The sequence below is a fragment of the Ursus americanus genome, chromosome 32, assembly GCF_024610735.1.
Source record: "Ursus americanus isolate L20-20 chromosome 32, mUrsAme1.1.p, whole genome shotgun sequence".
In the NCBI taxonomy this organism is placed as follows: Eukaryota; Metazoa; Chordata; class Mammalia; order Carnivora; family Ursidae; genus Ursus; species Ursus americanus.
The window spans coordinates 29,722,141-29,744,334 of NC_142158.1; the positions used below are offsets into that span (position 1 = coordinate 29,722,141).

The window sequence follows — 22,194 nt, forward strand, 5'->3', positions numbered from 1 at the left end:
AGCCACCTGGGTAGCTCAGTCAGTTACTATCTTAGGGGGAATGTATTTATTTTCTCAATACTAAAGTATAGAGCCACCTGGGTAGCTCAGTCAGTTACTATCTTAGGGGGAATGTATTTATTTTCTCAATACTAAAGTATAGAGCCACCTGGGTAGCTCAGTCAGTTGGGCGTCTCTTGATTTCAGCTCAAGTCATGATCTCGGGGTCGTGAGACTGAGCCCCCAATTGGGTTCCGCGCTCAGCAAAGAATCTGCTTGGGATTCTCTCTCTCTTCCCCTGCTCACACTCCCCTGCCCCTCCCCCTGCTCACACTCTCTAAAATAAATAAATAAAATCTTTAAAAAATAAAAAAAAATGTATTAAAGGATAATGGTACCTGTTTTCAATAGACCCCCATTATCATGTTGAGGAAGTTCCTATGTATTCCTAGTTTGTTGAGGCTTTTTATCATAAATGGATGTTGGATTTGTCAAATGCTTTTTCTAAATCTGCTGATGTTATGATATGGTTTTTCTTTTTCAGTCTGTTAATGTAGTGGATTACACTGATTGATTTGCAAATGTTAAATCAGCCTTGCATTTCTGGAATAAACCCGGTTACACAGTCATGATCTATTACTCTTTTTGTATACTGGTGGATTCAAGTTGCAAATATTTAGTTAAATAAATATAAACAGGACTCAGGAATTAACTTGAAGAGGCTCCTACGGGTCAAAAATCAATATGATGAACTCATGGACTGAAGCATTCTTGATGTACTTTAACTCATTACTTTGGGGAATAATGGTACACTAAGGGGAAAACTTGTCTTTGCTATATGAACTTTTTACAGTATGATTATGATATTGTGGGGAGTTTCTAAAAGAGAGTGCTCTCTTTCAGAAATACTTACTGAAAATACATGGATAAAATTGTATGCTGTGTAAAAGACTTGACCAGATAATAGAGAAGGGGAGAAGTGGTTAAGGATACATATGAAGCAAAACTAGCCATGAGTTGATAATAGCTGGAACTGAGATACATGAGGGCTCATTATACTATCCAGTCTACCTTTGTACAGATTTGAAATTTTCTTTTTCTTTTTTTTTGAAGATTTATGTGCATATGCATGAGTGCACACAAGTTGGGGGGGAGAGGAGGGGCAGAGGGAGAGAGGGAGGAGGAGAGAAGCAGACTCCCCACTGAACTCAGAGCTCCACCCAGGGTTGGATCTCATGCCCCTGAGATCATGACCTGAGCTGAAACCAAGAGTCAAGAGTTGGATGCTTAACTGCCTGAGCCACCCAGGCACCCCCAGATTTGAAATTTGCAATAACATTTTTTTTAACGTCTTGGTAATTTTTAGCTATGTACTTCCATATATATTTGGGAATTAATTTATTCTTAAAAACCTGCTGAGATTTTTATTAGTAATGCAAAAGGAATAGGTTAATTTGCCAAGAACCGTAATGTCTTCTAATTCATTAACAAGGTGTAGTTTTCCACTTAATGTAGGCTGTCCTTCAAATCTCTTATGACTTCAATTAAAATGGCATAATTAGGGGCACCTGGGTGGCACAGCGGTTGAGTGTCTGCCTTCCGCTCAGGGCGTGATCCCGGCGTTGTGGGATCGAGCCCCACGTCAGGCTCTTCCGCTGTGAGCCTGCTTCTTCCTCTCCCACTCCCCCTGCTTGTGTTCCCTCTCTCGCTGGCTGTCTCTATCTCTGTCGAATAAATAAAATCTTTAAAAAAAATTAAAAAAATAAAATAAAATAAAAAGGCATAATTAGAAGGTCCTGCCCCGTCCACGACTATAACAAAATGACTTCATGTCTTCCCACAGAAATTTATGGTTTTAGTTTTTTAAATGTTTATATTTCCTATCTACAATGGAAATTATTCTGGTATAAACATAAGAAAAGAATCCAATTTATTTTCTAGATGACCTGCCAATTTATTTCTGGACTATATTCTGTTGATTCATTTGCCTATTCCCAATCCAAATTCCAAGCATTCTATGATAAGTACTATAGTTTTGCAACATGGTTTAAGTGGACTAGACGTCACTATTCCCACCCTTCAGTCTTCTGTTTCAGAATTTTACTGGCTATTCTTCCATGTTTGTCTATCCATTTGACCCTCAGAAATTGCTTGAGTGATTTAAATAAAACACTTATAATTTCTACAAAGAACAAGTTTAATTTATAGATTAACTTAGCAGGAGCTGACATCTTACAATGCTCAACCTTCCCACCTAGGAATATGGTACATTTTTCAATTTATTCAAGTCCTCTCAGTAACATTTTAAAAGTTTTCTTTGCACAAGTCTTGCCTATTTCTTCAGTTTATTATTTTTTGTCACTGTTATAATGGGCTCCTAACTGTTCTACTGCTTATTTCAAAGAAGTCACACCAAATTTTTACAGATTACTGTTAAAATAACATTAAGTCCACACATAAGCACAATCAAATGATTAAGAGGATATTATTTTTAGCAAAAAAGCAATTTTTACCTTACACCTATGTATTGTAAACCATGACGATTTACACCATGGCTACAGATGCCCAACTACAGCCACGAGCAGATGTACCGAAAAGCCACACTTTATGGTGGGGTCAAATGAGCAGTAAGCAAGGGCAAGCAGGTCACAAATAACTATCCTTTTGCAATTCTGACCACATATGTATGAATTCCAGCTTATCATTCTTACGAAAATGAAAACGAGGGGCGCCTGGGTGGCTTAGTTGGTTAAAAGTCTGCCTTCAGCTCGAGTCATGATCCCAGGGTCCTGGGAATGAGCCCTCCATCAGGCTCCCTGCTCAGCAGGTAGTCTGCTGCTCCCTCTCCCTCTGCCCCTCCCCGGCTCGGTTTGTTGGGCGTCCAACTCTTGGTTTCAGCTCAGGCCATCACCTCAGGGTCGTGGGATTAAGTCCTGTGTTGGGCTAGGATTCCCTCCCTCTCCCCCTAGCCCTCCCCCTGCTTGCACACACACACACACACACACTCTCTCTCTCTCTCTCTCAATAATCAATCAATCAATAAAATCCTTAAAATTTTTTCTAATTTTAAGAGCCCATTAAATGCTATAAAATTACCAAATGAAGAACAATTCTGAATCTTCTATAAATCACATTTAAAGACATTGCCAATAGGAGAATTTACTCTATAAATTCATCTTAACATTACATTTTAATGGAAAAGTCTATTTCTAGACTAACGTATATTTGTTCTTTAACGGTCACTAAAAAGCCATTAGTCCTATCATATTTTCCTCTTTCTTTTTAGCTAACCCATAAGAGAGCTAGATTTACCGGACAACTGCCCATTCTTGGAATATCTCTTCTACTGATCTTTTAAAAACTTTTAGGGCCGCCTGGGCGGCTCAGCTGGTTAAGTGTCTGCCTTCTGCTCAGGTCATGATCTCAGGGTCCTGGGATTGAGCCCCCCGTCAGGCTCTCTGCTCAAGGGGAGTCTGTTTCTCTCTCTTTCTCTCCAATAAATAAATAAAATCTTTAAAAACATTTTTTTAGCTGATCTGTTTCATATATTTTTTTAAAGATTTATTTATTTATTCATTTATTTCAGAGAAAGAGCGAGAGAGCATGTGCTCGCAAGCAAGGGGAGAGGGAGAAAGAGAATCTCAGAAGACTCTCTGCCGAGTGCAGAGCCCAATACAGGGCTTGATCCCATGACCCCAAGATCATAACCTGAGACAAAACCAAGAGTTGGATGCTTAACCAACTGAGCTACCCAGGTGCCCCTGTTTCATATACTTTTAATGTAAGCTCTCATAAATCTTTTTCTTAAGGAAAACCAAAATCATAAATTATTCTTGACATTTCTTTTTTCCACCATTAAAAGACCAAAACAAAAATTACTTTGCCCTACCCTGGGAAAAGCATCATTCCTAAAGAATTAATTTGGCCACACTTTTGTAGTGCCTCTAAAACTTTTAACTTTAACAATCTGATCCTAAATTTGTCTCTCAGTTGTACTTCAAAGCATCTGGAGAATGAAATACCCTCACAGCACCCACCCAATGAAGTATGTGGAAAACAAAGCCTTTTTATTCATGAAATTATAATGAATTATAAGTTGCCATTTAATAAGAGAACTCTAAAAGAAAAACTTTTAAGAGAATACTTTCTAAAAATTACTGTAAGCTTCAAACTAGCTTTTCTTTTTTCTTTCTTTCTTTTTTTTTTTTTTAGATTTTATTTATTTGAGAGAGAAAGCACAAACAGGGGAGAGGCAGAGGGAGAGAAAGAGGGAGAAGCAGAACGCCCTGCTGACTCTCTCCCTCCCCCCTGCCAAAGTGGGGCTCGATCCCAGGACTCTGGGATCATGACCTGAGCCAAAGGCAGCCGCTTAACCAACTGAGCCACTCAGGCGCCCCTTGAAACTAGCTTTTCTTAAAAAACAAACAAACAAACAAACAAACAAAAACTGAGGTGAAATACACACAACATAAAATTAACCATTTTTTTTAAGTTTTTATGTATGTATGTATGTATGTATGTAATCTCTACACCCAACATGGCGTTTGAACCCACGACCCTAAAATCAAGAGGCACATGCTCTTCCAACTGAGCCTAAAATTAACCATCTTAAAGTGAACAAGCCAGTGGCATTTAGTACATTCACAATGTCATGAAACTACTACCTCTATCTAATCCCCAAATTTTTATCACTCCAAAATAAAATCTCATACCCATTAAGCAGTTACTCCTCATCCAGGACCTTAGATCTTGCTTTCTGCATCTACAGATTTACCTATTTGCATATTTTATATAAATGGAATCATACATGACCAAAAAGTCTGGCTTCTTTCACTTACTGTGCTTCTGAAGCTCATCCACTCTGTATCAGCATGGATCAGTACTGCATTCTATAATTTATAATGGGGAATATTAGTCTATTATAGGTATCTACTACAATTTGTTCATCCATTCATTGATAAATATTTGGCTGTTTTTATCTTTGGCAATCATGAACAGTGCTGAACATTTGTGTACAAATATTTGAGTATCTGTTTTCAATTCTTTCAGGTATAGGAGTGGAATGGCTGAGTCAAATATAATTCTTACATTTGACTTTTTAAGGAATCACCAAACTGTTTCCATACTGACTAACCGATTTTACATTTCCACCAGCAATGTACAGGTTTCCAATTTCTTCACATTCTAACTTGCTATTTTCCATTTTAAAAATTATAGCTATCCTACTGGATGTAAAGTGTAAAAACTATTCTTAATGTCCTAATAATTACCTAAATTCTGAAGGAAAGTAGAATGCTGATCTATAATGGGAAATACTAAACTAGTTCCTCCTCCTCCCCTCACCCCACAGAAAACTCAAATTAAGTAGACTTTTTCTCCCAGAAAGATATACTGAATATCAAGAGAATGAGAAAACAAGTCACAGACTGGGAGAAAACATTTACAAAAGCCGTACCTGATAAAGGACTCATCCAAATAAACTCTTAAAACTCACAAGAAGAAAATAAGGAACCTGATTTTGGGTAAAAAGAGGGGCGTCTGGCTAGCTCAGTCAGTGGAGAATGAGACTCTTGGTCTTGGGGATGTAAGTTCAAGCCCCACAATGGGTGTAGAGATTACTTAAAAATAAAACCTTTAAAAAATAAATGGGTAAAAGACCTAACAGACACCCCACCAAAGAGATACAGATGGCAAATAAACATATGAAAAGACGCTCAACCCTGTATGTCAACAGGGAATTGCAAATTAAAACAACGAGATACCACTACACACCTATGAGAATGGCCAAAATCCATTTGGTGTCAGTATTCTGGCACCAAATGCCGGGAAGGATCTGGAGCAAGAGGAACTCTCTCAACTGTTGGTGGGAATGCAAAATGGTATAAGCCACTCTGGAAGACAATTTGGTGGTTTCTTACAAAATTAAACTTCCTCTTACCATACAATTCAGCAATTATGCTCCTTCATATTCACCCAAAGGAGCTGAAAATATGACCACACAAAAACCTGCACACAAACATTTACAACAGCTTTATTCATGATTACCAGAACTTGGAAGCAATCAAGGTGTCCTTCAATAGATGAACGGATAAACTGCGGTACAATTATTCAGCACTAAAAAGAAATGAGCTGTCAAACCATGAAAAGGCATAACCTATTACTAAGTGAAAGAAGCCAATCTGAAAAGGCTACATATGTATGATTCCAACTATATAACATCCTGGAAAAGGCAAAACTATGGAGACAGTAAAACGATGAACAGTTGCCAGGGGGTGGGGGCAGGGAAGGATGAATAGCAAGAGCAGAGAGGATTTTTAGGGGAGGGAAACTACACTGTATGATACTATAATGGTGACACATGTCATTATATACTTGTCAAAATCCACAGAATGCACAACGCCAAGAATGAACCCCACTATAAAGTATGGATTTAGGGTGCTAACGATGTGTCAATGTAGGATCACTGACTCTAACACACGTACCACTCTGGTGGGGAATGCTGACAGTGGGGAAGGTTTTAAGTATGTGGGGGCAGAAGGCATACAGGCACTTTCTGTACTTGCCACTTGATCTTGCTGTGAACCTTAAACTGCTCTAGAAAATAAAGTCTATTTAAAAAGTATTAAAACATTTTTTAAAGGTACTGGATGTATTTTAAAACACAATTGCTGGATTATTTTAAAGGATCAGTAAAGGTTCAATCTAAGCTTATAGAATTATTAGTAACAGTTGTAACTAATATATCTATAGCAATTTAAAATGTCCTAAATGCTGTGCATATAAATATAATCTTACTTAATGCTCATGATAACCCTAGGAATTAGATGCCATTAGTGGATATACTTCTATTTTACACTTGAAGAAACTGCGGTTTAAGGAGGGTAACTCAGACCTGAACTACAGACCTGATTCGAACACCGCGTTCTTTCCACCACGCTGACTCGGGCTGAACGCTGTAGCACTACCCACCATCAGTGAACACTCATAATGAGAAGCCTGGGAGTCTGTGTCTGTATAAAGAGCATATTAGGCTTATAGCTTTGGCTCTATAGCACACAGGCTCGATTTGCAAAACATGCGCAGTGTATGATAATGATTAATCACAATACTCAAAGAACACCAGCAAGAATGTCATCTTCCTCTCCATTTTTCTGAGGAACCAAAAGCTGACACATGTTCATAGCTGGTTTATGAACTGTGCAGCTGCATTCCAGGCTAGCAGCCTACCAAGGTTCATTCTGTTCTAAGCAGCAGAGCCTGGGAGTCCTCCAGATCCACATACTCATCTTAACAAGGATAAAGGGTTACTTGGGTCCTTCTGCAAGTTAACAAGTACTAGCGTTTCGTCACTTCCACTAAAGGAAGGTAACTATGTAAGACAGAGCAGCAAAAGTTGCAAATAACCAAAGAGAAAGAAAAACACAAAGAGCAGACTGAACTCCTTATCCACCCACAGCACTGAAAAGATAACTCAGTTTTTATCCTTGCCCATTAAAAGGAGTGAGGGAAGCAGGCTTGTCATTTAAGGGTAAGAAGCAAACTCAGCAGTCGTGGGAGATTAGGGAGTCTTGGCAGTGGGAAAAGAGGGCCCAAAATAGACGTATTAAACGTGGCTAGGTGAGAGTTCTGATCAGCACATATTTTTAGTAATTGCATATTTACAACACTCGCATGTCCAGTTCAAAATTAGTTTAGCTACCGGTCTTTTAAAATGCCAGAAAAATTATTCCTACCCCCACAATCATCTTCACAATGGAAATAACTACCAGATCAAAGCCCAGCACTGATTCTGCCATTGCCCTGTGAGCTGGTAAAGCCACCCAGACAGGTCCAGTGCTCACTCCCACCCTTCCTCCTCACTCACCCTGCACCCCCTGCCTCCAGTCAAAAGGAACTTCCTCTATGCTCCACATCTGATTTGTGGGTGGACAGGATGGTGGGGCAGCCTAAGGAAAGTGGGAAGGAAAAGGAGAAATGTGGCCGAGACTCCTAGCTGTCACCCAGCATCTGTTCCTGGTTTCATCCCTGGGAGGCTGAACAAGGAAGCTATTTGCTAACTAACGAGATTGAGTCAAGCTCTCAAGGAAGACCAAACTTGACCATACATTGTCTTAGGTCACACATTTCTCAGCTGGCTGTTTTTATCTACCTCTTTTGGACATCAAGAATCGAGAAACACGCAAACAATGAATCATGGAACACTACATCAAAAACTAAGGACGTACTGTAAGGTGACTAACATAACATAATAAAAAATTTTAAAAAAAAGAATCAAGAGACATATTTTAGAAGATTTTAAAGTCAGGAGAGCCTGGGTGGCTCAGTCAGTTAGGCATCTGCCTTGGCTCGAGTCATGATCCCAGGGTCCTGGGATCGAGCCCCATGTCAGGCTCCCTGCTTGGTGGGGAGCCTGCTTCTCCCTCTGCCTCTGCAGCTCTCCCTGCTTGTGCTTGCTCTCTCTCTCCCTCTCCCTGTCAAATAAATAAACAAACAAAATCTTAAAAAAAAAAAAAAAAAGAAGATTTTAAAGTCAGAAAACAAGACTGACGGAGGAAATAGAAATAGTTCTTAAGTTGCCCATATTGTCAATCACTACAAATATAAGTAAACTTAAATGCTCTCATTTAGGGGCACCTGGGTGGCTCAGTTGGTTAAGTGACTGCCTTTGGCTCAGGAGTCCCAGAATCGAGTCCTGCATTGGGCTCCCCATTCAGCAGGGAGTCTGCTTCTCCCTCTGACCCTCTCCCCTCTCATGCTCTCACTCTCTCTCCCTCTCAAATAAATTAAATCTTTAAAAAAATAAAAAATTAAAAAATAAACGCTCTCATTTAAAAGCTCAGTCCCTTTGTTCTCTAGTACTGAAAAAGGTCCTGCATTATTTCCAACATTTCCAACAGCAGTTCAACCTGTGCAGCCCTTCTATAGAAGCTTTAAAAAAAAAAGTACTTATTTGCATAGTGAGGAAACCACCAACAAAAAGGCAACCTACTTAATAGGAGAAGATATTTACAAATGATATTTCCAAAAAGGGGTTAATATCCAAAATATATAAAGAATTTACAGAACTCAACACCAAATAATTCTATTAAAAAATGGGCAGAGGGCTTGAACAGACATTTCTCCAAAATATCCAGATGGCTAACACACACATGAAAAGATGTTCAACATCACTCATCATCAGAAAAATGCAAATCAAAACCACAATGAGATAGTACCTCACACGGCTAAAATCAACAACACAAGAAACAAGTGTAGGTGAGGATATGGAGAAAAAGAAACCCTTATGCACTTTTGGTGGGAAAGCAAACTGGTGCAACCGCTACGGAAAACAGTACGGAGGTTCCTCAAAACAGAACTATCATATGATCCAGTAATTCCATTACCAGGTATTTACTGAAAGAAAATGAAAACACTAATTCAAAAAGATATGTGCACCCCATGTTTGGTGCAGCATTATTTACAATACCAAGATATGGAAGCAATCCAAGTATCCATCCATAGATGAATGGAAAAAGAAAACCTGGTGTGTGTGTGTGTGTGTGTGTGTGTGTGTGTGTGTGTGTGTGTGTGTGTATAACAAATGATGGAATGTTACTCAGCCATAAAAATGAAAGAAATTTTGCCATTTACAACAACATGGATGGATCTAGAGGGTATAATGCTAAGTGGAATAAGTCAGAGAAAGACAGGAGTTATCAAGCAGCTAGCTGGTGCAGACTCCAAAGGCAGGAGACTCCAATCCTGACCCCTTCCTGGAATGACTTACACGTGCACCTGTGCTAAAATACATAATACTCATAATCTTGGAGACAAATCTGAGACTTTCCTAGAGGCAGTTTATCATAAATTTATTACCTGAAACACAATGTTTAGAAAATGCTTTTTTTTCTGGTTTATTTTTAAGAATTGGTGACTCCTGTAAGAGAATAGGGCAATTATTATTCAAAATCCAAGCAGATTATTCATAGAATACTTCTGACAGTTTGTACCTGCCCTAATGGATAAACTTGGTTTTGCTGCCGCCTTGGCACCCATCTACAAGACATCTCCAGGATGTTCTTTGAACCCAAATGTGACCATATCCTTTGCTCCAGAGAAGGATTAAGAGTGCGCAGTTCAAATTCATCTTAGTTCTTTGGCCTTAGTGTGAGAACTCAAACTGTCATGTGATCTGGAGAAAGGCAGAGTACTGGAAGTCTGAAGAAGGGATAAGATGGCAAAACTGGTTGCCTGCTCTCTTCCTGTACTTGGGTCTTCACACTGTGTTACCACCAACCATCCTGTAAGTTTGGGATCTTTCATCCATCCTAGGTTCAAGTCAGTAACCAAGGGGTCACCAGGGCCACCTTCTCCCCTCCTTTATCCCTCATATCCAACCTGTTATCAAATCCAGGGGGATCTTCCCATCATTTTCTCAGCCCCATGGCAGCTCACCTGATTCAAAGTATTTACCTGACAGGACTACTACTGTAAACGGCCCAACTGCCAGTATGTGTGCTCTTCCCCCTCTCCTCTATTCCCCACGCCCGAATTATCTTTCAAAACAAAAATCTGGTAAATTTTCTACCCATCCCTGCTTTTATCAAAACTCTTCAGGGGCGCCTGGGTGGCTCAGTTAGTTAAGTGGCTGCCTTTGGCTCAGGTCATGATCCCAGGGTCCTGGGATTGAGCCCCACATCGGGCTCCCTGCTCAGCAGACAGCCTGCTTCTCCCTCTCCTATTCCCTGCTTGTGCTCACTTGCTCTCTGCAAATAAACGGATGAAATCTTAAAAACAAAAACAAAAACCCAAAAAACAAAAATCTTCAAATGACTCCCATTACTTTAAGAATCACATCTATAACCAGATGGGTGAAAATATAAACAAAACAAGATTGGCCGAGGGCTGATTAAAGCTAGATGAGTACACTGAGTGTATTATACTAGTCTCTGTTCTGTGTACGTTTGAAATTTTCCACAATAACAAAGTTAAAAAGTAAATAACAACCAAGAAGCAAAGAAACAAAGACCCAATGCCAAAGACCACGCTGACAAGGACCTCTATGGTCTGGCCCCACGGACCTCACTTCAGGCTCGTACCTCAGCACCACTGGCCTAACTGCAATTCGTTAAACACTCCACTCCCTCCTGATACAGTGTTTGCATCCCTCAATCTGAAATGCCCTTCCCAATGCCTAGTTAACTCCTACTCATTCTTCAGAGGTTCCCTAACACACCCCTGCCCACCATGTCCATATCAAGGCTTTCTGTCAAATGCACTCACTTGACTGATGTTCTCTTCCTAGACAATGTCACTTCAGCTTGTGATCAAACATTTCTGAGCGTGATTAACTCGAAAGTTCAAAGAGCAGAGTCCATATTTTTGCTTATCAGTAATTACCAAGCATCTAGCACAGGACTTGGCAGCCAGCCAGCATTCTAAAGGTAGTAGGTGAATGATCTATTTTACCACGGAAGACTATCAAGGGAACTGCTTTCAAGCCTCCCATTATAAAACACATTCTAAAGTTTTAAAAAATTTGCTATTTTGGTCTCGGTTTCCCTCAAGTGGCTACAGAGAAGTCACTCTTATTTATTCCCTTTGCAGAGTCTTTCCTTTGAGATACTGGAGTCCTTAACATTGCTATGATGGAAGTATCATGACTACCCACCAAAAATAACCACATAAATCCACAGCCTCGTCTCTCTTCACTCTTTTTTATAACTGCTTCTCCTCCTCCCTCCCCAAAATCGAGATCAAAGGACTGGAGGACATGTGGGCATAAATTCCCTCTCAGACCCCAGGAACTTCCCTTCACGTCCTGCTCCAGATGGCCATGGCCGGCAGGCAGATTTCTATTAGGAATGCTTCAGCAGAGGCCCCAGGACTTCACTCCATTCTGCTTCTCTTGTGATCACCACTAGCCTTCCTTCCTGTATTCTGGCCATCAACACAGTGCCATTTAATTTGCACTTTGTGGTAAACTGAAAAGGGTTTATCTTTTTATTTTATCAAAACTTCTGGGTGACAGGCAGAAAGCAGAAGAAACTAGAAATTAAATCAGATTTAAATAATTCTGATTATTTTAACATGTTAACATTTAGTATAACAATTCATGTAACTAGGGGCACCTGGGTGGCTCAGTTGGTTAAGCATCTGCCTTCGGCTCAGGTCATGATCCCAGGGTCCTGGGATCGAGCCCCGTATCGGGCTCCCTGCTCAGTGGGGAGCCTGCTTCTCCCTCTGCCTCTGCCATTCCCTCCGCTTGTACTCCCTGGCTCTCTCTATCTCTCTGTCAAATAAGTAAATAAAATCTTTAAAAAAAACCAAAAAACCAATCCATGTAACTAAACAATGACATCTTGAACTTTAATTTCAATACTTCTTAGAACTACCATGCTGTTAGGACCCTAAGAAATAAATGGCCAGCCAGAAGACTAAATTATCAAAATATCTTTTAAACAAAAAGCTGTAATTGACAAGAGTGATTAGTAGTTAACAGGGATTATTTTCATAAGAGCAAGTGCTTGAGGGTGTTTAAATTTTTTTGGACCTTACTATTGATTTACTTAACAGGTCACAGAATAAAAGTTAAATTTGTAATCAGCTCCTCAGTTATAAATTTGGATTACTGCTTTCTGAATTAATTGGCGAAGTCTGTTCCACATGCTTCATGCAGTTTCTATCTGCTCCTCCCCCGCTCATGTGCACGCTCTCTCCCCCCAAATAAATAAATAAATTCTTAAAAAAATAAAAAAAAAATAAGATTACCCTGGGATCGAGCCCCCTTACTCCGTAGGGAGCCTGCTTCTCCCTCTCCCTCTGCCTGCTGCTCCCCCTGCTTGTGTAAATATTATTTATTTATTTATTTTTAAAATATTTTATTTATTTATTTGACAGAGAGAGAGGCAGCGAGAGAGGGAACACAAGCAGGGGGAGTGGGAGTGGGAGAAGCAGGCTTCCCGCCGAGCAGGGAGCCTGAGGCAGGGCTTGATCCAAAAAAGACGCTTAATGACTGTGCCACCCAGGCGCCCCAATAAAGTATTTTTTTAAAAAAGAAACCTTTTTGCTAATTTCAGTAAAATGGTTTAACAGAAATTCTAATCTAATAAGGAAAGTTCTTAAGACTGCTTTACTATTTGCTAATTACAAAACCAGGGCTAAAGGGCAGACCTTCTGAGAACTAGACCATTCTCTACCTGCAGGAAAGGCTGCATTTCAATTTCAGACAGTGGAAGCCTATTGTTAAGGAAAGACCTGACCGTCTATTACAGTGTTTATTGGCTGATTGTCACTAGGGTCAGATGTTTGCCCTTGTATTTCACTAATTCCCCCTGCTAACATTAGTCACATTCTGGTGTTTACTGGAGGTTAAATTGGTTACATATACCAGACCACTTATTGATTAATCCCTCTTCTGTTTTTTCTCTTTAAGAAGTATGGCTCTTCGGGGCGCCTGGGTGGCACAGTGGTTAAGCGTCTGCCTTCGGCTCAGGGCGTGATCCCGGCGTTCCGGGATCGAGCCCCGCATCAGGCTCCTCTGCTGTGAGCCTGCTTCTTCCTCTCCCACTCCCCCTGCTTGTGTTCCCTCTCTCGCTGGCTGTCTCTCTCTGTCGAATAAATAAATAAAATCTTTAAAAAAAAAAAAAAAAAAAAAAAAAAAAGTATGGCTCTTCATCTGGTGGTTACTAGAAGTCTTAAAGCAGTACCCTATATTGTCAACTAATCATATGTATGGCTCGTAGGTGGCATTGACCAAAGGTTTAAATAAGCCGTTCAGTTTGTCTGTGCCAGCCTCCATCCAGCATCAGGGCCCTTAAGAAGGTTGTTCATGTCTATCATTCCACAGAACTAACTTGATGTCACATTCATTGTACAATTTGCCTGCCAATCTCTTAAAATGTTTATAGATTTTTTTTTAAGTAGGCTTATAAATAAATCTTTAAAAAAAGGGGGGGGTGCCAGGTGTCTCAGTTGGTTAAGTGTCCAACTCTTGATTTCAGCTCAGGTCACGATCTCAGGGTCCTGGGATGGAGCCCTGTGTCAGGCTCTGTGGTCAGCGGGGAGTCTGCTTCTCTCCCTCTGCCCCTCCCCCCCCCGCCTCTCCCCCTCTCTTCTCTCTCTCTAAAATAAATAAATAAATCCTAAAAAAATAAAGTAGGCTCTATGCCCAGCGTGGGGCTTGAACTCACAACCCTGAGATCAAGAGTCACACACTCCAACTGAGCCAGCCAGATGCCCAATGTATAGATTTTTTGATCAGTCTTCTACTTCTTTATTTTCAGCTTATTGCCTACAGGTGGAGTCAGGTGACAGCTTCAAGTTCTTCTGTACTCCCAGTGAGAAGCTTTGCCTGTACACATAATTTTTCTGGTTAAGTTTAAGCTGCATACCCAGCAATCTTCAGGATGACTTAAGTCCATAATATAGTGCTAATTCTGCAGAATGGGCTGTCATCTTCCTGTACCCAACCAAGGCAATTACCATTCTCAAGAAACTCCTGCATCATTAATCCAGGATGCAAAAGAAACACGTTAAGGGCACTGAAACCCAACCTACAGTAATGTAAGACTTGTGACATGCAGGGAGAGAAAGGCGACAGCTGATCTGCCTGACCACTTCAGAAGGGCGTGCTATCAATAAGAGGTGTCCATAAATCCTGGAGCTGGCCACATAGCAACAAAGTCTCTCCACAGCAGAGTGAGAAAACGGCTAGTCACCTATGTGTTGTCTTTTCAAACATACACACCAAATAACACCAGTTTACAGCATCGTTTGCAAATACAAAAAACATGACGATATACATATGACACGCTAAGATCAAAGCAAAGAAAGAACTGCAAAAGCACGAATGATGCAGGGTTGGTTTTTGTTTTGTTGCTTCTCCTAAAGTGAACCATTTAAAGGCTTTGATTATATACTTTAGTAATGAAAATGAATCTGGGTTTCACACAAAAGAGAAACTATTAAGCAATATACTTTCAAATGTATAATAAATCACTCTGATTAGGCAAAGTTCTTGAACAGTTCTAGGAATGGATGACTTGACAAAAATGTAATCTATGGATTTGCTTTTCTTCCTTCACTAGAAAGCAATTGGCCATTGGTTTTACAGATCTGCATCGTGTATCAAAGTTCAAAAACACATTTTATGTAGCTAATGGCTATTGTTTTCACTAGTGCTATCAGCATATAAAACAGACTTGATGTCACCGTTTTTGCCCTTTTGCTTTCCAATTAATCAAGTTTTCTAACACCTTTGTATATTAGTTACAAGAACTGTGAAGTACAATATGACCATTAAAACAAGGATAATTCTAAGGTACAACTTGACTGCAAAAGCTAATCCTTTGAACACTAATAAAGTATCATACACTAATCGGCTAGTACATTTAAAAATATTCCTTGATATAAAAGGTAAGAAGATATAAGAAACTTAAATAAACTCAAAGAAATGTAAGTATATCTCATTTAGTGAGACCATGCAGCCAAAATGGAAGCTCTGTAACAGTTAATCCCAGAATTCACTTGAGAGAATCAGATGTGAAATTCACATGGAGCCTACTTCTCGTTATACCCCAGACTGTCCTTCTGTGGCTTCTTTGCCATTTCATATTTCCCTTAATTGTCTCACCCTCACTCTCTTGGTTTTTGTTTTGAATACAGACGCAATCTAAAAAGAATATCCATGTTTCCAACTCCACATCTACCTACCTACCTTCATCCATGCCCATAAACCTGCCTCTCCTTCCAGTCCTACAGAGGCACTATCTTTGCTCCCAGTGAAAACCAACCCCTCCGTTTGTGCACAAAATCTTCTCTGTCCTACTTAAAGACACTGCTCCAGCAATCCCCCCCCCCATTCTCTTCTGCATCATAACATTTTACCTCTATACCAGATCAGACCATTTCCATCAGCATAAAACACGCTGTACTTCTCCCTTCTTAAGAAGAGATAAAACAAAACCCTCTCTTGACTCAACATCCTTTCTATCTACCGTTCTTCTTTATAGCAAAATTATTCAGTAAAATTATCTGTAACTACAGATATATATTCTTCTTTTCCCATTCAGTCCCGAAGCTACTGCAAACAGAATTTCTCTCCCTTATCAAAGTCACCAATTACCTTCTTGTTGCTCCATACAATGGTCAACTCAGTCTTCATCCACTTGACCCATCAGAAGCCCTTGTCATGGTAACATTCACTCAGTGTTGAATCAACCTTTCCTTGGCTTCCAGGACACATTAACTCTTCTAATTTTCTTGCTCCCTTGCTTACTACTCTTTGCTTATCTCCTCAGCCTCTAAATCATGCAGTGTTGCAGGGCTTAGTCCTCAAGGTGTCTTCTCTTCTATACCTACTCATTCTCTTTGTGATTCTGTCCAGGATTGTGGCTTAAAATACTACTGATAGGCTGACAACTTCCAAATTTATACCTCCAGCCCATTCCTCTCCTCTGAACACCATTTTCTATATATAGCTGTTTTTTTCCCGTCCCAAACCTGCTCCTTCAGTACTTTTCTTCATCCCAGGGAAACAGCAACTCCACCCTTCCAGTTACTCTGGTCAAAACCCTTAAGGCCACCCTTGACCTGACTCACATCTTACACTAGACCAATCAACAAAATCCCACCTTCATATATAACCCAATTTTGACCTCGTATCACTTCCACTGACACCATTACAAAGACCTTAACTAAATGAGGTTGTATCTTATAAAGTTCCTAACACAGTGCCTGGCACCAAGAAGCACTTGACTAATTAACAATGCCCTTCCTCCCACCAGAGTTTCACATCAGGCTGCAGTCAGAATCACTTAGAAACAGTAGTTCTCAAAGATTCCTGGGGGACCACAGGCCCTGAGGGGCCAATACTATTTTCATATTAGTACTAAGATGTTATCTGCCCTTTCCATTCCTATTCTCTCCTATGTGTACAGTGGAGTTTTCCAGAGGCTACGTGACAGGTAACAATGCCATAACTCTGACTGTTAATGGAATGTGTGCTTGTATAGTCTTGTGTTATCTAGAATGTTCTAAGATAACAACAGCTTTAGGGTACAAATATGTTTTTCAGAGACTCAGTTTGATCTCCATTCTGTGCTCTTACCAGCTATTATCATTTACACCTGCTATAAATTCCTGTAACCTGAATATTGCCCTACATATCATTCATTCCAAATTCTGAAGCTTTGCTTATGCCTCCACAAAAACACAAGTAGTACATTTTGTGGTCTTGTTTTACAATAGTACTTGTCAAATTTTCCAATTTTCTAAATTTTTAAATTGTATCTAAAACTGTTACTTTAACATTTTATGACTTTAACAATATTTTATTCTCAAGTAAAAGAAAATGTGTAACATTTTTATATTTAAGGATGGATCATTTCTTTAAAAAGGAAAGATTAGGAGATTTGATTTCTCAACCCACAGTTGCACCATCCATGTCTAAAGATGCTGAAAATGATGAAACTGACCACATCAGTGAGTTGTCGGATTCATGAAAGGGAGGAGTCTACTCCAAGGAAACTGGATGAAACTGTAAATAAGAAACAAAAATATGAAGGAAGCCATCTTACCCTTAGCTTTATAGATGTTAATAATTTACCTTATTATGTCTTATGCAACAAGGTATTTTTTTTTAAGTTTTTTTATTTTTTATTTATTTTTTTAAAGATTTTATTTATTTACTTGACAGAGAGAGAGACAGCCAGCGAGAGAGGGAACACAAGCAGGGAGAGTGGGAGAGGAAGAAGCAGGCTCCCCACGGAGGAGCCTGATGTGGGGCTCGATCCCAGGACTCCGGGATCACGCCCTGAGCCGAAGGCAGACGCTTAGCGACTGAGCCACCCAAGCACCCCAAGAGTTTTTATTTTTAAGTAATCTCTACATTCAACGTATGGCTCAAACTCACAACCCGGAGACCAAGAGTCGCATGCTCTACTGAGTGAGCCAGAGAGGTGCCCCAACAAGGTATTTTCTTTCTTTCTTTTTTTTTAAAGATTTATTTATTTATTTGACAGAGATATAGACAGCCAGCGAGAGAGGGAACACAAGCAGGGGGAGTGGGAGAGGAAGAAGCAGGCTCATAGCGGAGGAGCCTGATGTGTGGCTCGATCCCAGAATGGCAGGATCACGCCCTGAGCTGAAGGCAGACGCTTAACGACTGAGCCACCCAGGAGCCCCCCAACAAGGTATTTTCTTGAAGAGTATTTCTCAAGGTATTTCTCAAGAAGAGCTTCAAAAAATATATATTTTTTTGTAATTTCCTTAAGTAATCTCCACATCCAACATGGGGCTGCAACTCAAGACCCTGAGATCAAGAGTGGCACGCTCTACTGACTGAGCCAGCCAAATGCCCCCCCCCCGCAACAAGAAGGCATTTTCTAATATTATTACTGAGGTATCATTCTGAGACTAATCATTCAAAGTTAAAAAAAAAAAAAGACAAATATTTTATATACCACAATCAAGTGGAATTTATTCCAGGGATGCAAAGACAGTTCAACATCCACATATCAATTAATACACTACACATTAACAAAATAAAAAAAAAACATATAATCATCTCAACAGATACAGAAAAAGCATTTGACGAAATTAAACATCAATTCATAATAAAAACTCTCAGAAGAGTGGGTAAAAAGAGAATGTACCTCAACATAATAAAGGCCATATATGACAAGCCCACAGCTAACATCATACTCAAAGGTGAAAAACTGAAAGCTATTCCTCCAAAATTAGGAACAAAGATGTCCACTCCCGTCACTTTTATTCAAACAGTACTGGAAGTCCTAGCCAGAGCACCCAGGTAAGAAAAAGAGATAAAAGGCATCCAAGATGGAAAGGAAAAAGTAAAACTTTTACTATTTGCAAATAACATGATCTTATATATAAGAAAACCCTAAAGATTCCACCAAAGTTAGAATTAATAAAGTTGGTGAAGTTGCAGGATACAAATCCCACATACAAAAATATCACTTGCATTTCTATACACTAACAATGAACTACCAGAAAAATAAATTAAGAAAAAAAATCCCATTTCTTTCTTATGAAAGAATAAAATACCTAGGAATAAATTTAACCAAGGAGGTGAAAGATATGTACACTGAAAATTGTTAAGACATGCATGAAAGAAACTGAAGACACAAGTAAATGGACAGTTATTCCATGCTCATGGATAGAGAATTAATATTGTTAAAATGTTCCAGAAAGCAGGGGTGCCTGGGTGGCTCAGTCGTTAAGGGTCTGCCTTTGGCTCGGGGCGTGATCCCAGAGTCCTAGGACTGAGCCCCACATCAGGCTCCTCCTCTGGGAGCCTGCTTCTTCCTCTCCCACTCCTCCCGCTTGTGTTCCCTCTCTCGCTGGCTGTCTCTATCAGATAAATAAATAAAATCTTTAAAAAAAAAAAAGTTCCAGAAAGCAATCTACAAATTCAATACAATCCCTACCAATATTCCAAATGACACTTTTCACAAAAATAAAACAACACTCCTAAAATCTGTATGGAACCACAAAAGACCCTGAATACTCAAAGCAATCTTAGGAAGAACAAATCATGCTTCCAATTCCAAACTATATTACCAAGCTATAGTAATCAAAATAGTATGGTATTGGCATCAAAACAGATACACAGATCAATAGGACAGAATAGAGAGCCCAGAAATGAACCCATGCATTTATGGTCAGTTAAATTATGACAAAGGAGACAAAAATCTGTTAACACGGAAAGGATAGTCTCTTCAATAAACGGTACTGGAAAAACTTGAACAGCCTCATGCAAAAGAATGAAACTGCACCACTACCTTACATTAGACACAAAAATCAACTCGAAATGAATTAAAGACTTTAATGTGAGACCCGAAATCAGAAAACTCCTAGAAGAAAACACAGAGGGTGAGGAGGGTAAGCGCCTTAACATCAGTCTTGGCAATGATTTTTTAATCTGACACTAAAGCAAAGGCAACAGGGGCACCTGGCGGGCTCAGTCGGTAGAGCATGCGACTCTTGATCTCAGGGTCATGAGTTCAAGCCCCACACCGGGCACAGAGCTTACTGAATGAATGAACAAACGAACGAACAAATAAATAAATAAATAAAGTGGGACTACATCAAACTAAAAAGGCTCCTGCACAGCAAAGGAAACCATCAATAAAATGAAAAAGCAACCTACCAAATGGGAGAAAATATTTGCAAATTGTATGTCTGATAAGGGTAATATTCCAAATATACAAGGAACTCATACAATTCAATAAAAACAAAGAAAACCGATCTGATTTTAAAATGGGCAGAAGAGGGGCGCCTGGGTGGCTCAGTCCGTTGGGCGTCTGCCTTCGGCTCAGATCGTGATCTCAAGGTCCTGGGATCAAGCCCCACAATGGGTTCCCTGCTCAGCAGGGAGTCTGCTTCGCCCTCTCTTTCTGCCCCTGGCCCCCCTGCTTGTGCACGCTCTCTCTCTCTCAAATAAATTTAAAAAAAAAAAAAAAATTGGCAGAAGAACCAAAGAAACATTTTTTCAAAGATGACATACAAATGACCAACAGGTACATGAAAAGATGCTCAACATCATTAATTGTCAGAGAAATGCAAATCAAAAACACAAAGAGATATCATCTCACAACTGTTAAAATGGCTATCATTAAAATGACAACAGATTAAAAAGTGTTGGATGTAGAAAAAACGAAACCTTTGTACACTGCTGCTGAGTATATAAATTGGTCCAGCCACTATGGAAAACATTATGGAGGTTTCTTGAAAGATTAAAAATAGAACTATCATATGATCTAGCAATCTCACTTCTAGGTATATATCCCAAGGAAACAAAATCATATCTCAAAGAGATATCTGCATGCCCATGTTCACTGCAGTATTATTTACAATAGCCAAGGCGTGGGAGCAACCTGAGTGTCCATCAGATGGATGAATGGATAAAGAAAATGTGACACACAAAGGAATATTCAGCCAAAGAAAAGGGAAACCCTGCCACTTGCAAAAACATGGATGAACCTTGAAGGCACTGTGCTTTGTGGAATAAGTCAAAAACAAATACTATATGACCTTGCTTACATGTGGAACCTAAAAAAACCAAGCTCACAGAAACAGAGAACAGATAGGTGGTGGTTGGCAGAGGTGGGTGTGGAAAGGTGACCAAAGTCAAAAGCTACAAACTTTGTTACAAGATAAATAAGTTCTGGGGATAATGTACAGCATGGTGACCATAGTTAACAAAATACTCTACTGTACAGTTATTTGAAAGCTGCTAAGAAAGTAAATATTAAAAGTTCTAAATACCAGAAGGAAAAAAAAAAAGATTTGTAACTATGTTACAGTGGAGAAACCAGACAGACCTCACCTTAACCAAACAATCAAGGTTAACATCACCAGTAATAAGATACATCGAGATCACGTACCTTTTGATATGATGCACTGACATGGACACATCACTTCTGTGATATTATCACCAAAAATGCATGACCTCAATCTAATCAGGAGAAACCATGAGGCCCAAATTAAGGAACATTCTACTAAATAATTTACTCTATATTCTGTGAGACTCACTTTTCTTCAGATACTTCAAAACAACATATCAAAAGGCACAGAATCTGTACTGAATAGCAGATAAGAAAACCCAGCTATCAATTCTCTAAGGATATTTGGAGATTTGTAAATTTAGGAGATTTGTAAAAAGTGCAAAATACCACCACTCTTTTCACTATATCTCATAATTGCTTCTTATTAATGAGCACTGGGGGAAGAGGGTGGCAAAGGGAGGGTGGTAATTCTTTACATGGTTGGCAGTCGTATTTTTAAAAATGTGTACTTCATGAGACCAGGGAAAGATAAAACAGTAATTACTGTGGTTGCCAATATCACCTTCTCAGGTGATTTAACAATGTCTTTTAACAACAGAGGAACATTTAAGTAAATGCTTTTATCCATTCAATGGGCACATAGCCATTAAAAAGTTAATGCTGAGTTCAGATTAGGGGGAAAAATGTTTATAATATGTGAAAAACCAGCTTATAAAATTGTATTTAAATCAGTCATAATGTTGTAAAAACCAAAAACCATAATGATGAAAGAATTTCCCAGTATGTTTTGGAAGAAATGATTTGGAGGTATTTATCCTCCCGACAATTGTGAACCTATGTCTAAAGCACCACACAGGCACCAGGGAAGGCGAACTATGAGCAGGGGAGACACATCAGAACTCTAGTGGGCTCCAAAGAAGGGATG

The 22,194-nt window shown here is 39.5% G+C and overlaps 1 protein-coding gene across 2 annotated transcripts in view; it reads right to left on the bottom strand.

Moving 5' to 3' along the window:
• Positions 1–22,194, bottom strand: part of NUDT3 (nudix hydrolase 3) — a 113,615-nt gene that overhangs the window by 73,380 nt on the left and 18,041 nt on the right. Inside the window, exon 1 of one of the 2 annotated variants that reach the window (XM_045795480.2) lies at positions 16,085–16,415. The exons of the other annotated variant lie outside the window; for it this stretch is intronic. Coding sequence (XP_045651436.1) covers positions 16,085–16,123 — 39 coding nt within the window. The 5' untranslated portion in view covers positions 16,124–16,415. Of the gene's footprint in view, positions 1–16,084; positions 16,416–22,194 lie in introns of those variants that run through there. 2 annotated transcript variants of the gene reach the window in all.